Raw genomic sequence first — 12,632 nt, 5'->3', positions numbered from 1 at the left:
CTTTTGATAAGTATCTTTCACACCACAACGACACGACAGGCGATGCAGGAGCAGCACCAGGGTGGCACTGGAGCAGCATGAAATAAATAGGATTGAATCCTATTGTTTGCGGTTTGACACGCGTCACAACAAGGGCATTGAGCAATCAGAGAACAGCTTCAATGCACGTGGTCCAGCACGGTGACGCAATATCCAAAGTGACAGAGAAAACAATAACACTTGAAAAAATACCCAGAGCTTATGACACAGGGCATCACCATTATAAAGATACAGATACGAAAGATAATATATAGGAGTCTATTCCGAAGGAACTGGATAAGCCTGGAGTGTATGATTTATTGCCATGTATGTTGAAATACCATCAGAGAAAACCGTCTCTGCGAAAAGTGTCTCGTCGCCAATTAAAAAATGGCATCGCCTCTGGTGTGTGGAGACCTTGAGGGAGGATGCACGGAACAGCCAGCAGCCACTGCCCTGCCCTTGGGGCCCTCATCGAGGGAGAGGCTTCGGCATGCGAGGCCGTGGAAGGATGAGGCGTCTCTTTCTAAATCCTACTGCAGGTTTTGCGGTCTTCGAGAGAAGCTGACCAATAGTTTCAAAGGCTGTTTTCACAACGATGAGCGGTATCCTAAATAATCTCCCTGGACTGTAAACCAGCATTAGATAATATGTGGAGAGCTGTGCTGCAGATTGAGTGGTTTGTGTAATGCACAGTGCGGCATCATGTTTCCATGGTAATTAACACCAAGAGGTACTTTTGTATATATTTTTTAAAGCTGTTGACGGGGCACTTAGACTCGCCAGGCTGGGCAAACATGTAACCTCAACTACTTTCACGGTTGATCTCATTGACATCTTTATGTTTTTTTTATTTGCTCATTAAACAGGGTCACAAACTAGAGACCATGTTCATCTGTATTGACGACAAACAACTTTGTGTCAGGGTGCACAGGCTCTCCCATCCGCGGACAGCAAAAACAGAATTGTATGTGGATCAGAGCTTGTTTAGAAGCCCAGCCTCTGTGTCATCAGAGAGACCAGGAGAGAGCTGAATTTTGTTTGACTCTGTTTTGAAATCAGAGGTGGTGGTTCTGCTTCCCTCTCATTAAGAAATTGTTCAAATGACAATCCTCCTAATGTTAACTTGTGGAAAGTCAATCATGTATTATTTTTATTATAAAGGCATAGTAATATTAATAGATCAGGTAAGTGAGTAGGTCTATGATGTCAAAGCCATGCGGTAAGACAATTATTACTGCACGGTCATGTGGTCTTGTTCAGCCAATCACAGCACTTCATTTATCCAAGGCATTTTATAAGAAAACCTGGGTTAACATAGTGCTTGTTTTATTTTATTTTAAACACAATGCATTCCTGCAGCTTGCTCAGTCATTCAGCCTCCTTTAGCCGTCTGTGCTTTGTTTAAAACTGAACTGCTCCTGGTAAACTTGCTTGTACTTGCTTTGAAATCTGCCTCACCTTTGTCTGGATACAGTAATTGCCTTCTCCATGACCAGCCCGGCACTTACAAGAGCGCCTGTGTGGCTGCTGATCAGAACCCTGAGGTTCTATTGTACTGTATTCCCATGTATCTGTGAGCACAGTATCAGAAAAAAAAACAAACACAAAAAACCTGGTCTCTCTCCCTCTCTCTTTATCAGTAAAGTCAGTGTAAGCTAGTAATGGTTTATTGGTAAGTGGGTCATACAACAGCGGCCCCATCGCCGGCCTGACAATTTTATCAGGCTTATGTCATTATATAATCTAAACTAACTCTCCCGTCCTCAACAAATATTCAATTTTGATTTAAGCACAAGGTTGCTCCTGCTACTTAAAATGAGTATATGGGTTATAACACAGCTGCATTGTTGTATTGTGCCATCTGAGTACAAAACCTCGTAATCCCCTTTGCACTGCATGGTCCCCAGTCGGCTCTCGGACTAGGGAGGGGTTTTGCTTTTTAATCTGAACCACAGTTCAGCATTAAAGTGGTTACATAACATTCTTCATTGCGGCTGGTTTGACATGTATCTGAATAGCTGCACTGGTGCCTCTGTGACCGCCTCCCTCAGCACAGTCTCACATGTATATTTAAGAATATGTTGCTGCACGACAGGCCCGGCTCCAGCTCCTCTTGTATGGGGAGGCCACCATAACAGTGATATAGATTTACTCAGACTATGAACCAATATACCAATTCCTGTTAGCATGGATTATAAAATGCAAAAATGCTTTGCCTAATTTAGGAATTAACATACACACTTTGTTTCTTGTTAGTGTTAAAAAGTAAAAACTGAATAATTTCACCAGATGTATTTGTAACTATATACTACTGATGCATAGTGCAGTTCAATGATTACATATTCCTATACTTAGCATGCTGCATGTGTTGCAAATAAATTTGTACTGAAAAATTTGCAAAAAGATACAGAATAATCCAAAATTGAGCAAACCAGTTTAGACATACACTTTTAAACATACATCAATTCTGTTACCTGATTGCACTAATAATATAGGCTGGTAGGTAATTCCACAATAAACAAAAGTAAATAAAAAGTGACTATCTTGGACAGCTTGTGTTGGTAATATCAGACCTGGAAGACAGGGGACACAGACAACAGTGCTGGAGTATGAAACACGCTGATGCGCCGGTTTATTGCAAAATAAAAGGTTTAAACAGACAAAAACACTTTGTAAAAGAAAACGGCACTGTGGCCAGACAGACACTAGCAAACACGGTGAGACAAACAAATACGTATCATGCTGGTGCTTCCAGCACGCAATAGCAATTGTTATGTTTAATTACGTTTTTAATTATCCTCTCTCTCTCTGGTTCCTTCCCTCTGAACACCCAGCCCTGTGTGCGTGAAAATTGATTCTTTTTATGCAGCTGTACCGAGACTCGATTGCTAATCAATCATTCAATTGGAATCTCAGCACATCTGCACGTGAACTAATTGTGCTCCCCATGCTTCCACCCTAATTCCCATTTTAATCTGCACGTGGAGTGATTGTGCAATTCCCATGCCTATATACAAATAAACATTTTACATGAACTGTGAGATCATGTCTATTATCTCTACCTCTTTTTGCTATGTACTGTCTTTTTTATTCCTTTAAACTTAAAAAACTGCCTTTCCATTCAGTTTATTTAAACTACTATACAGCAGATCTATATAATTGTTCTTAGTTTTATTTTTTCTTCTTTTCAATGTTCCAAAAGTAATGAAAAAAGAGAACATAATACATAAATAAATAATGGCAGCATCAGTTTTCTATTTGACTTGGAGCACTCCTTCACAATGTCTTTCGTGTTTAGACTCATAGTGATAGCTTGCTCTTTCTGTCATGAAGCATGGATCGACGGAAAGGGGTGAGCACTCGAGTGCAGAATGGATTTTCACATGAAGCTGTAGATACATCACTTATTAAAGCTGACACATACATCTTATGCAGCAATGGATATACAATCTCACCGGCCAAATCATTTTTGTCAACAACTGCTCTCACCTGAAGAGGCTCTAACATGGTAGCATCAAGACATGTGCTGGACCGGGGTAGGAGGCAAGACAGAGCCTTCATTACATCCAGATTCTTCTGTGAAAATCCGTTCTCCCTCTCTCATGCTCCTCTGTCTAGAATGTTTAACATGGCTCAGACTAATGTCAGACTACAGTCAGACTGAGCAGTATTTCCAGAGTCTACGTGTCCTAGTGCTGAAAGCACTACAGAATCAGCTAGCTGCGTACTCATGGTTCTCTGTCTCTTTGTAGTATACACATCTACAGCTACACTACATTGCTCCATCCAGAAATCTTCATCTTTGCAAAGATCTTTAATGTTTCTACTGATGCATGTATCACCTCACCAGCAGAGCACAGGTCAACAGATTGTGATTGAAGAACAGCATTTGCTGGCTTTAAAATATCAACAATATGGAACTTTTCAAGAACAAAGAAGTTCTGTCTCTAAGCTGAAACATAAGTCTATGGAAGCAATATCATCTTCTGAGACTTCTGACAGTATATCAAGAATACGATCCTGATTATCAACAACACATTTGGTCACTTCAGAATGGCTTGTCCAGCGAATTTCCAGCAATCTCTTTAGTGAAGGGCCCTTGTACCTTTGAGTAATGTAGTGGTAATGAAAGAATGCATGCTGAAAATTACAAAGATCCAAAAATCTATTTGTATATGGTTCACTTTGAAATGCATGCACAACTACGTGCATGCATTTCAACGTAAACAAATGGTTGTAACAATATATGTATGGAATGTGCCCTAGTAATGTTGTCAGCATTAAAGCCGACTTCAGAGAGGTGTTTTAATATCTGAGCTGTAATTCAGCATCTAAATGATGTAATTCAAGCAAGCCAATCAGATATTCCTCGGGTATAAATCATTAAGAAATCTTAGCATGATGGACAGATTTTTTACATTGCACTTATTTCATGTCCCATCACTTTTGATACAGTATCCACTAGATTAAGAATGCACATAGTCGTCTTGAATTTGATTAACTACCATTTTATTAAATGTCTCTATCATCTCATTTTGTATATCTTTTCATGGACACTTTGCATTCTGTAATATAGTCTTCATTATCTCTGCTAATGTAGGGTCTTTCTCTAGACTATTCAAATAGCTTTATGAAAAGCCCACTTGTAAAACAGTCCACATCCATTTTATATACTATCCCCATGAAGGGGGAATAAGTTGACAACGAAAACATGCACTATCTCTCCAACATAGTACCTGTTTTCCTCCCCTTGTTTGAGGCCTAACAGAAAGAATGGTTTCTCCCGTTGCCTGTCTCTGCTTAAACACACTCCAAGTGGCAACAGTTTGTAAATGAGCATGTCCCGGTGCATGTTTGTGAAAAGCCCTTTTATGTTCAAGCATAGATTTCCAATTGTTAAACCCACATACTGTAAACATCGTATCCCCACAAATTATTGCCCCACAAATGCAACGAGGAAAACAAAAGCAGGCATCTCTTACAGAACACTCAAGCCAGGGACGTGTTTTATACCAACTAGAGTTAAATCTTCTGTCTCTCTGTCCAAGCCCTTGGATTATCTTTATTAAGATCGTGACAGGCTTTCATTAGGCAGAGGCTCTTTGTCTAACGAGAGACCAATCCATTGTGATGCAGAACTACCTGGGGCCTGGTGTCAGTAAAAAAACTTAAACATGAGGGCAAATCATTGACAAAACTAAATAAAATGAATGAATGGCAAACAATTTCCTTTGCAGTAAAGAGTCTGTTCATTTCAACTGCTGTGTGCAGAACAGCACCGATCTCACTTCACTAGCCTTTCTCTTCACTCTCTTTAACTTCCCTTAACCACAGAACTTCTCCCCACTCTCTCTAACGGCTTCTTAAACCGGATGAGAGCTTTTCCATTTGTCAAACTGAAATAGAGAAGGCAGGTATTTTTGGAACAATGTGACGTGATTTGCGAGTTTCTACGTTGAGGCGTGTCAGTCAGAAGAACTATTTGTAAATGCTGGTGACAGTTTGAAAAATATATCGGATAAAATTAGAAAATGAAACAGGGAGCATAATATACACCTTTATCCCACCCAAGTGCGCTCTGCTCAGCGGTTACAGCTTCTTTTTTTTTAACCCCTAAGGAGAGTGAACTTGGGTGGGCCAAAGGGACATTCGGTGGTGCCGAGCCCACTCCAGATCCCCCTAGTGCCAGCACTTCTGCACAATGTTATGGCCCGACTTCATCACAATTCTCCTGAAACAAGCCACTGACCTGTCTAACCTGATTATTGTAAATCAGATAGATCTACACTGATCTAGACCTCTCAGTCTTTCACATTCCCACTTATTGTTTTTCTAAGAGTAGTTGCATTATTTGCTCTTCCACAAATTTCTTCTGTGGATAAAACTTTCAATCTGCAGGCTATTGTTGTTTGCTTTGGTATTGACAGTGTTTTGCTGTGTTCATGTACTGGTGGTAGAGTTTATTTTTAAACATTCCCTATCACACCCTGGTAAACACTCCCTTGTCTAATGGAAAGACCGTTATTTATAAACCAAAAGAAAATAAACTAATAATAAACCAGCAAAGGAGACGACCACTTCAGCTAATGCAATAATCCCCCATTAGGTCCAACACTAAGAAACCAGCGTTCTCCACAGTAGCGCTGAAGTGTTAGCAAGTGCCAGGGATCCCTGAGTGCTGAGACTCTTCATTCAATATTATCTGTTCCAACAGGAGCCTACATTTTCATCTTCATGAATTGTATTATTTTTTTCACATAAAACTTAACAGCAACACTGTATAGAAGAGAAAAAAACATCCCGCCTCTAGGGTCATTTCTACCATCAAGTGGATAAAGGCCTCATATATTGTATCCACAACAACAATAAAGGGGCTAGCATCAATATCTGGATGAGATGCTTCAATTATAATTTACAAGATTCAGACAAAAATAAGGTCTTCCATAGTGCTATTGCCTTGCTCCTAACACAGGTGTTTGTATGGCTCCAGCCCCTTCTTGTTTTCTTTTTCTTTTTTTAAATTTAGAATCTCCAATATCCTCACCACTCTGTGACTACATAACCCACTCCATACCGTCACCACTCTGTGACTACATAACCCACTCCATACCCTCACCACTCTGTGACTAGGTAACCCACTCCATACCCTCACCACTCTGTGACTACATAACCCCCTCCATACCCTCACCACTCTGTGACTACATAACCCACTCCATACCCTCACCACTCTGTGACTAGGTAACCCACTCCATACCCTCACCACTCTGTGACTAGGTAACCCACTCCATACCCTCACCACTCTGTGACTAGGTAACCCACTCCATACCCTCACCACTCTGTGACTAGGTAACCCACTCCATAACCTCAGCACTCTGTGACAAGATAACCCACTCCATACCGTCACCACTCTGTGACTACATAACCCACTCCATACCCTCACCACTCTGTGACTAGGTAACCCCCTTCATAACCTCAGCACTCTGTGACAAGATAACCCACTCCATGCCCTCACCACTCTGTGACTAGATAACTCACTCCATAACCTCACCACTCTGTGACTAGATAAACCACTCCATACCCTCACCACTCTGTGACTAGGTAACCCCCTCCATAACCTCAGCACTCTGTGACAAGATAACCCACTCCATGCCCTCACCACTCTGTGACTAGATAACTCACTCCATAACCTCACCACTCTGTGACTAGATAAACCACTCCATACCCTCACCACTCTGTGACTAGGTAACCCCCTCCATACCCTCACCACTCTGTGACTAGGTAACCCACTCCATACCCTCACCACTCTGTGACTAGGTAACCCCCTCCATACCCTCACCACTCTGTGACTAGGTAACCCCCTCCATACCCTCACCACTCTGTGACTAGGTAACCCCCTCCATACCCTCACCACTCTGTGACTAGGTAACTCACTCCATACCCTCACCACTCTGTGACTAGGTAACCCCCTCCATACCCTCACCACTCTGTGACTAGGTAACTCACTCCATACCCTCACCACTCTGTGACTAGGTAACCCCCTCCATACCCTCACCACTCTGTGACTAGGTAACTCACTCCATACCCTCACCACTCTGTGACTAGGTAACCCCCTCCATACCCTCACCACTCTGTGACTAGGTAACCCCCTCCATACCCTCACCACTCTGTGACTAGGTAACCCCCTCCATACCCTCACCACTCTGTGACTAGGTAACCCACTCCATACCCTCACCACTCTGTGACTAGGTAACCCCCTCCATACCCTCACCACTCTGTGACTAGGTAACCCCCTCCATACCCTCACCACTCTGTGACTAGGTAACTCACTCCATACCCTCACCACTCTGTGACTAGGTAACCCCCTCCATACCCTCACCACTCTGTGACTAGGTAACCCCCTCCATACCCTCACCACTCTGTGACTAGGTAACTCACTCCATACCCTCACCACTCTGTGACTAGGTAACCCCCTCCATACCCTCACCACTCTGTGACTAGGTAACCCCCTCCATACCCTCACCACTCTGTGACTAGGTAACCCCCTCCATACCCTCACCACTCTGTAACTAGGTAACTCACTCCACATTTCCTTTAGCAATTGATCAGCAATTTAAAAGTAGTGAGTGACACTACAGTGGCAATGCAACAGCTCTGTAATAATGGAAAACGGTAGTACTACATAACACAATGTGATGCTATTTGTTGAATTTATGCATTGCACAATAATAATGTTCCCTCATGCTGGTTCTAGTGGTTAAATGAATAGAAGGAGGTCTACTTGCTTTCATTGATGATGAAATTCTCATAGGACGGCCAGTCATCGTCCCAGTAGAAGGTGCCATTGAGGGAAGTGTTTAATTTCTCATAGTCTCTGACACACTTCTGACGAAGGTTGCCCATGAAGAGCTGAAGACCAATGAGGGCAAACACACTTAGGCAGAAAACTGTCAGAATCATCACGTCGGCCAGCTTTTTCACAGACTGGATTAGTGCGCCTACAATGGTTTTCAAGCCTGAAAAAGGTAGAGTTAATGAAACATGTATTACAAGCAAAGTCTTATTTTACGTTTTAACATCTGCCATAAAGAAATGTATTGTATAGTATTGTATTGTTAGTAATGGAACACGATACAAATGTTCTCCCTTTACACACATGTGTTGATTTCACTGCTTGCAGTATAGGTGAAATATTTTGTAGTTTCCTCCTGCAATTTTCTAAGACTCACTAAATCCTGCCACATCAGTTTCTCCACGGAATGAACCTCTAATTATCTCCCTAAATACATTCACAGGTATATTTCAAATCTACTTGTGAGACAAACATTTTACTGTAGGTAAAATAGGCTTCTGTTTTAGTGATAGGCTGGCATGCTACACAATGTTATATTCTTTCTTAAAATAGTGTTGTGTTCTGCGCTGCTGAAATAGAGCTGTGTGTTCCACAAGCAAACATACCCCTGATCTCAAAGGATATCAATGACATTCAATGAACTGAAACATTACATTGGCAGATTAAATAACCCATCACACATGACATATCCCCTTCAGTCCTGATTCCAATTCGTATTTATTTTTTATTTATTTCCATGAAAACCCATCAGTGACACAACCTCATTTTTGAGCCTGGGGCCTGAAGGGGATATAGACAATACCATCAGTTCCAAAGAAAAGATGCCTTTTAAAACAGGTTAATGCCATTCCTTGCCGCTGGAACAGTAGGGTATTGAGGCTCTTAATGGAACAATAGTACATCACATGCATCCCCAGACAAATCCCACCACAAACAGAACACAGAGAAAGCCATCTCCACACAACTACAATGTGCAATTAACATTGTTAGTGTTAATCTGCTCAACCACAACAGAGGCTGGCAATAAAACAATGTTTTCTTTAAACTCTGCAAGTTGAGTTTCAATATCTCAACAGAGGCTGACAATAAACCAGTATTTTTTTTTTAAACTCTGCAAGTTGAGTTTCAATATCTCAACAGAGGCTGAAATAAACCAGTGATTTCTTTATATCCAATGTTGTAGTCCTTACTCTGCTTGTTGCGTGTCTATATCTCATTGCTTGTCATATTTACTAGGCTGCTGAGATGGAAATAAGACTCCTATTGCACAGCATTTTCGCCCATTCTAGTTTTTACTACTAACTTGATTAGGCACAGTGTATAGGTAACAAGCTAATGTGTGTCTTATTAAACTCACAGTAAAACCAGGAATGGATCAAACTGCTGTGAAACAGGAATCTTATTTCCATTCCTGGGCTAGATGGCAAGACACAGAATGTATTGATGGACAGACTCAATGCTAGGTTTTCTCCAAGTGGTAATAGCCAAAAGGTGCGTCCCTTATCTGGGTTAGCTGTAGGGTGGATGAAGAATCCTACTAAAAGATCTGCAGTGGCAGTGGCCCAGATCAGGCAATTCTGAAGTAATTATTCTCTACTGCTATGCAATGCTAGTCAGCATGGTCCATCTCCTCTATGGGCCCACCATATAAAAGGTATGTGTTGGATGTGTGAGTTATGTAGAGTACAGTATATGTACTGTCATTAACAACCCAAACAACACAACTTCACTGTGATTGCAATCTGAATGAATTGTGTTTGCAAATGGAATTCTGTGCAGTTTAACGTATTCTTCTATATACTACTGTGCAGGTGGCTGTGAGAGTGCTGGAGCCCCTGGTCTCCAGTGCTTTATGAAGCATATAGTGGGACCCAGATTAAGAGTGTGAAACTGATTTCTTGTGAAGGGAATCAATTGAGAATCAAGTTCTGCTACATGTGTTCACTGTGTCTGATGCTTAAAGTGTACCTTAAAGGCTTCATATCTGAATGCAGGCTTTGCTTTTAAAAAGTTACTGTAATGTATCACTACAATGATAAGATAGCACATTGCCCCTAGGGGCTGTATGTATGTGTGTACTGTACAGTGTGATAATGCAGTGTGTATTGGGGTTTGTTTCCTTGCCAGCACCTGCTGTGGATGGTTTTATATATACAGTTTACCATGCAAACTCTGCTAACTGCTCATAATGGCCATGCCGCTTATTTGTTAAACACTAAGGCTGAATGAAAAACCCTAGGATGAGCGGATGCGCTTTGTGACATAGTCAACGCGCGCCTGCAAACATACAGACGGGATTCGGTAATCTGTTGTAGGAGGCTTTTTTTACTTGTGTGTAAGTCTCCCTAGAATGGAAAAATGTGAAAACTAAACTACCCCAAAGGTTATCGAGTCTTTCTAAAATATAATCAATGTTTAACTTACATGATAATGATATATATATATATATATATATATATATATATATATATATATATATATATATATATATATATATATATATATATATATATAATTTTTTTTTTTTTTTTTTTTACTGAATAACTAGCTCAGCCATAGTAGCCAGTCTCTAAGTCCTATATGAATGATGAGGGATACCAGGACAACATCAGTATGTTTTTTGGTTGACTTTTTATTTTATTTCTTTGAGGTTTTTTTTTTCATTTTTCTAGTGTTATTCTATTCACAGGTCTCATTTCCCACACCTCTTTGCATTCCCAGCTCACAATCTACTTGATTACTTTTCTACGATGAATCAGTAAGGAGATGCCGTGTGGTTTATTGTTTAATGGCAGCCTTAGTGTTTAATGCCGTCCTCACCTGGAATGACAGAGATAGTTTTCAGGGCTCGCAGTACTCTGAACGTTCTTAAGGCTGAGACATTGCCCAGGTCCACAAACTCAGTAACATATCTGCAACAAGCGAGAGCCACATACAGACAATGACAAAGCAGCATGAATCAAGCCAGCAAGGTGGGGTGGAGAACGTGAAGCATCTGAGACAGAGCGAGAGAGAGAGCGCTCTACTTTCATATTACAGCCTGCTTCAACAGATTGGGATTCCTTACCTGGGATTACTGAAACCGTTTTCAAAGCTCTCAGGACTCTGAAAGTTCGAAGAGCTGAAACATTGCCTAGGTTTACAAACTCTGTTACATACCTGCAGGATCAAATCACAGTTATTTTTAAGTGCAACAAGAAGAAAACATGTTTTGTTATTCCTATCCTTGTTCTCATGTCGCTGGTGGTGCAGACCACTCAGCAAGCATTCCGGCTCTTTGAAGAACATCTCCTGCACAGATCTCCCATGTTAAGGGTTAAGACATCTTTGACGCTGTGCTCCTGCCTTGTGTCTGAAAATGCGCAGAGCAGATCACGCATTTCAGACAGAACTGATTTCCTTTCATAAGGACATTTCATCCGGTAGGACCATTTCACTGATTGAATTTGTGAAAATTATAACCAGGGTGACTAGAATGGGGCGGCTGCAGATCGGAACTGATGTAATCTTATTCCTCTGCAGTACTGCTGCCTTTCTGCTTCTCTTATTAATCAAAGGCAACAGTCCAAAAGGATCTCTTCTATTGAATATCAGGACTCTTTTAAATGGATAACAATAATGCAGCTTCACGCAGAACAAGTGAATACCGGATGGGTTTCTACGATCGGACAATTGCCTTTTACTGTAGAAGTGATTTGTAATAAAATTACAGTGACAGGCCTGAAACCAGGAGATGTTCTGCTAATGAGTCTTAATGCTGTATCAATACAATGATCACAGCTGAGGATTTTTCACATTAACAAGTCATAGGCCCTGTAAAGAATGCATTAAGAAATAACAAATTTGATTTCAGAGCTTCTATAACAGCCCTATACTGTGCATTCAGAGCTTGCTGTAACAGCCCTATACTGTGCATTCAGAGCTTGCTGTAACAGCTCTATACTGTGCATTCAGAGCTTGCTGTAACAGCTCTATACTGTGCATTCAGAGCTTGCTGTAACAGCCCTATACTGTGCATTCAGAGCTTGCTGTAACAGCCCTATACTGTGCATTCAGAGCTTGCTGTAACAGCCCTATACTGTGCATTCAGAGCTTGCTGTAACAGCCCTATACTGTGCATTCAGAGCTTGCTGTAACAGCTCTATACTGTGCATTCAGAGCTTGCTGTAACAGCTCTATACTGTGCATTCAGAGCTTGCTGTAACAGCTCTATACTGTGCATTCAGAGCTTGCTGTAACAGCTCTATACTGTGCATTCAGA

At 41.2% G+C, this 12,632-nt stretch overlaps 1 protein-coding gene across 2 annotated transcripts in view; it reads right to left on the bottom strand.

Annotated features, from left to right (window-relative positions):
- The window catches only part of LOC121314040 (sodium channel protein type 4 subunit alpha-like), a 189,053-nt gene that overhangs the window by 136,229 nt on the left and 40,192 nt on the right, over nucleotides 1-12,632 (bottom strand). For both annotated transcript variants that reach the window (XM_041246825.1, XM_041246826.1), the window contains exons 6-7: nucleotides 11,192-11,283; nucleotides 8,304-8,534 (exon numbers count right to left, since the gene is read on the bottom strand). In XM_041246825.1, the coding sequence (XP_041102759.1) occupies nucleotides 8,304-8,534; nucleotides 11,192-11,283 (323 nt within the window). The remainder of the gene's footprint in view (nucleotides 1-8,303; nucleotides 8,535-11,191; nucleotides 11,284-12,632) is intronic.

Source organism: Polyodon spathula, chromosome 4, assembly GCF_017654505.1.
Source record: "Polyodon spathula isolate WHYD16114869_AA chromosome 4, ASM1765450v1, whole genome shotgun sequence".
Taxonomy (NCBI): Eukaryota; Metazoa; Chordata; class Actinopteri; order Acipenseriformes; family Polyodontidae; genus Polyodon; species Polyodon spathula.
The sequence above is the reverse complement of the archived record's forward strand: the minus strand, read 5'-3'. Positions and strand labels throughout refer to the sequence as shown.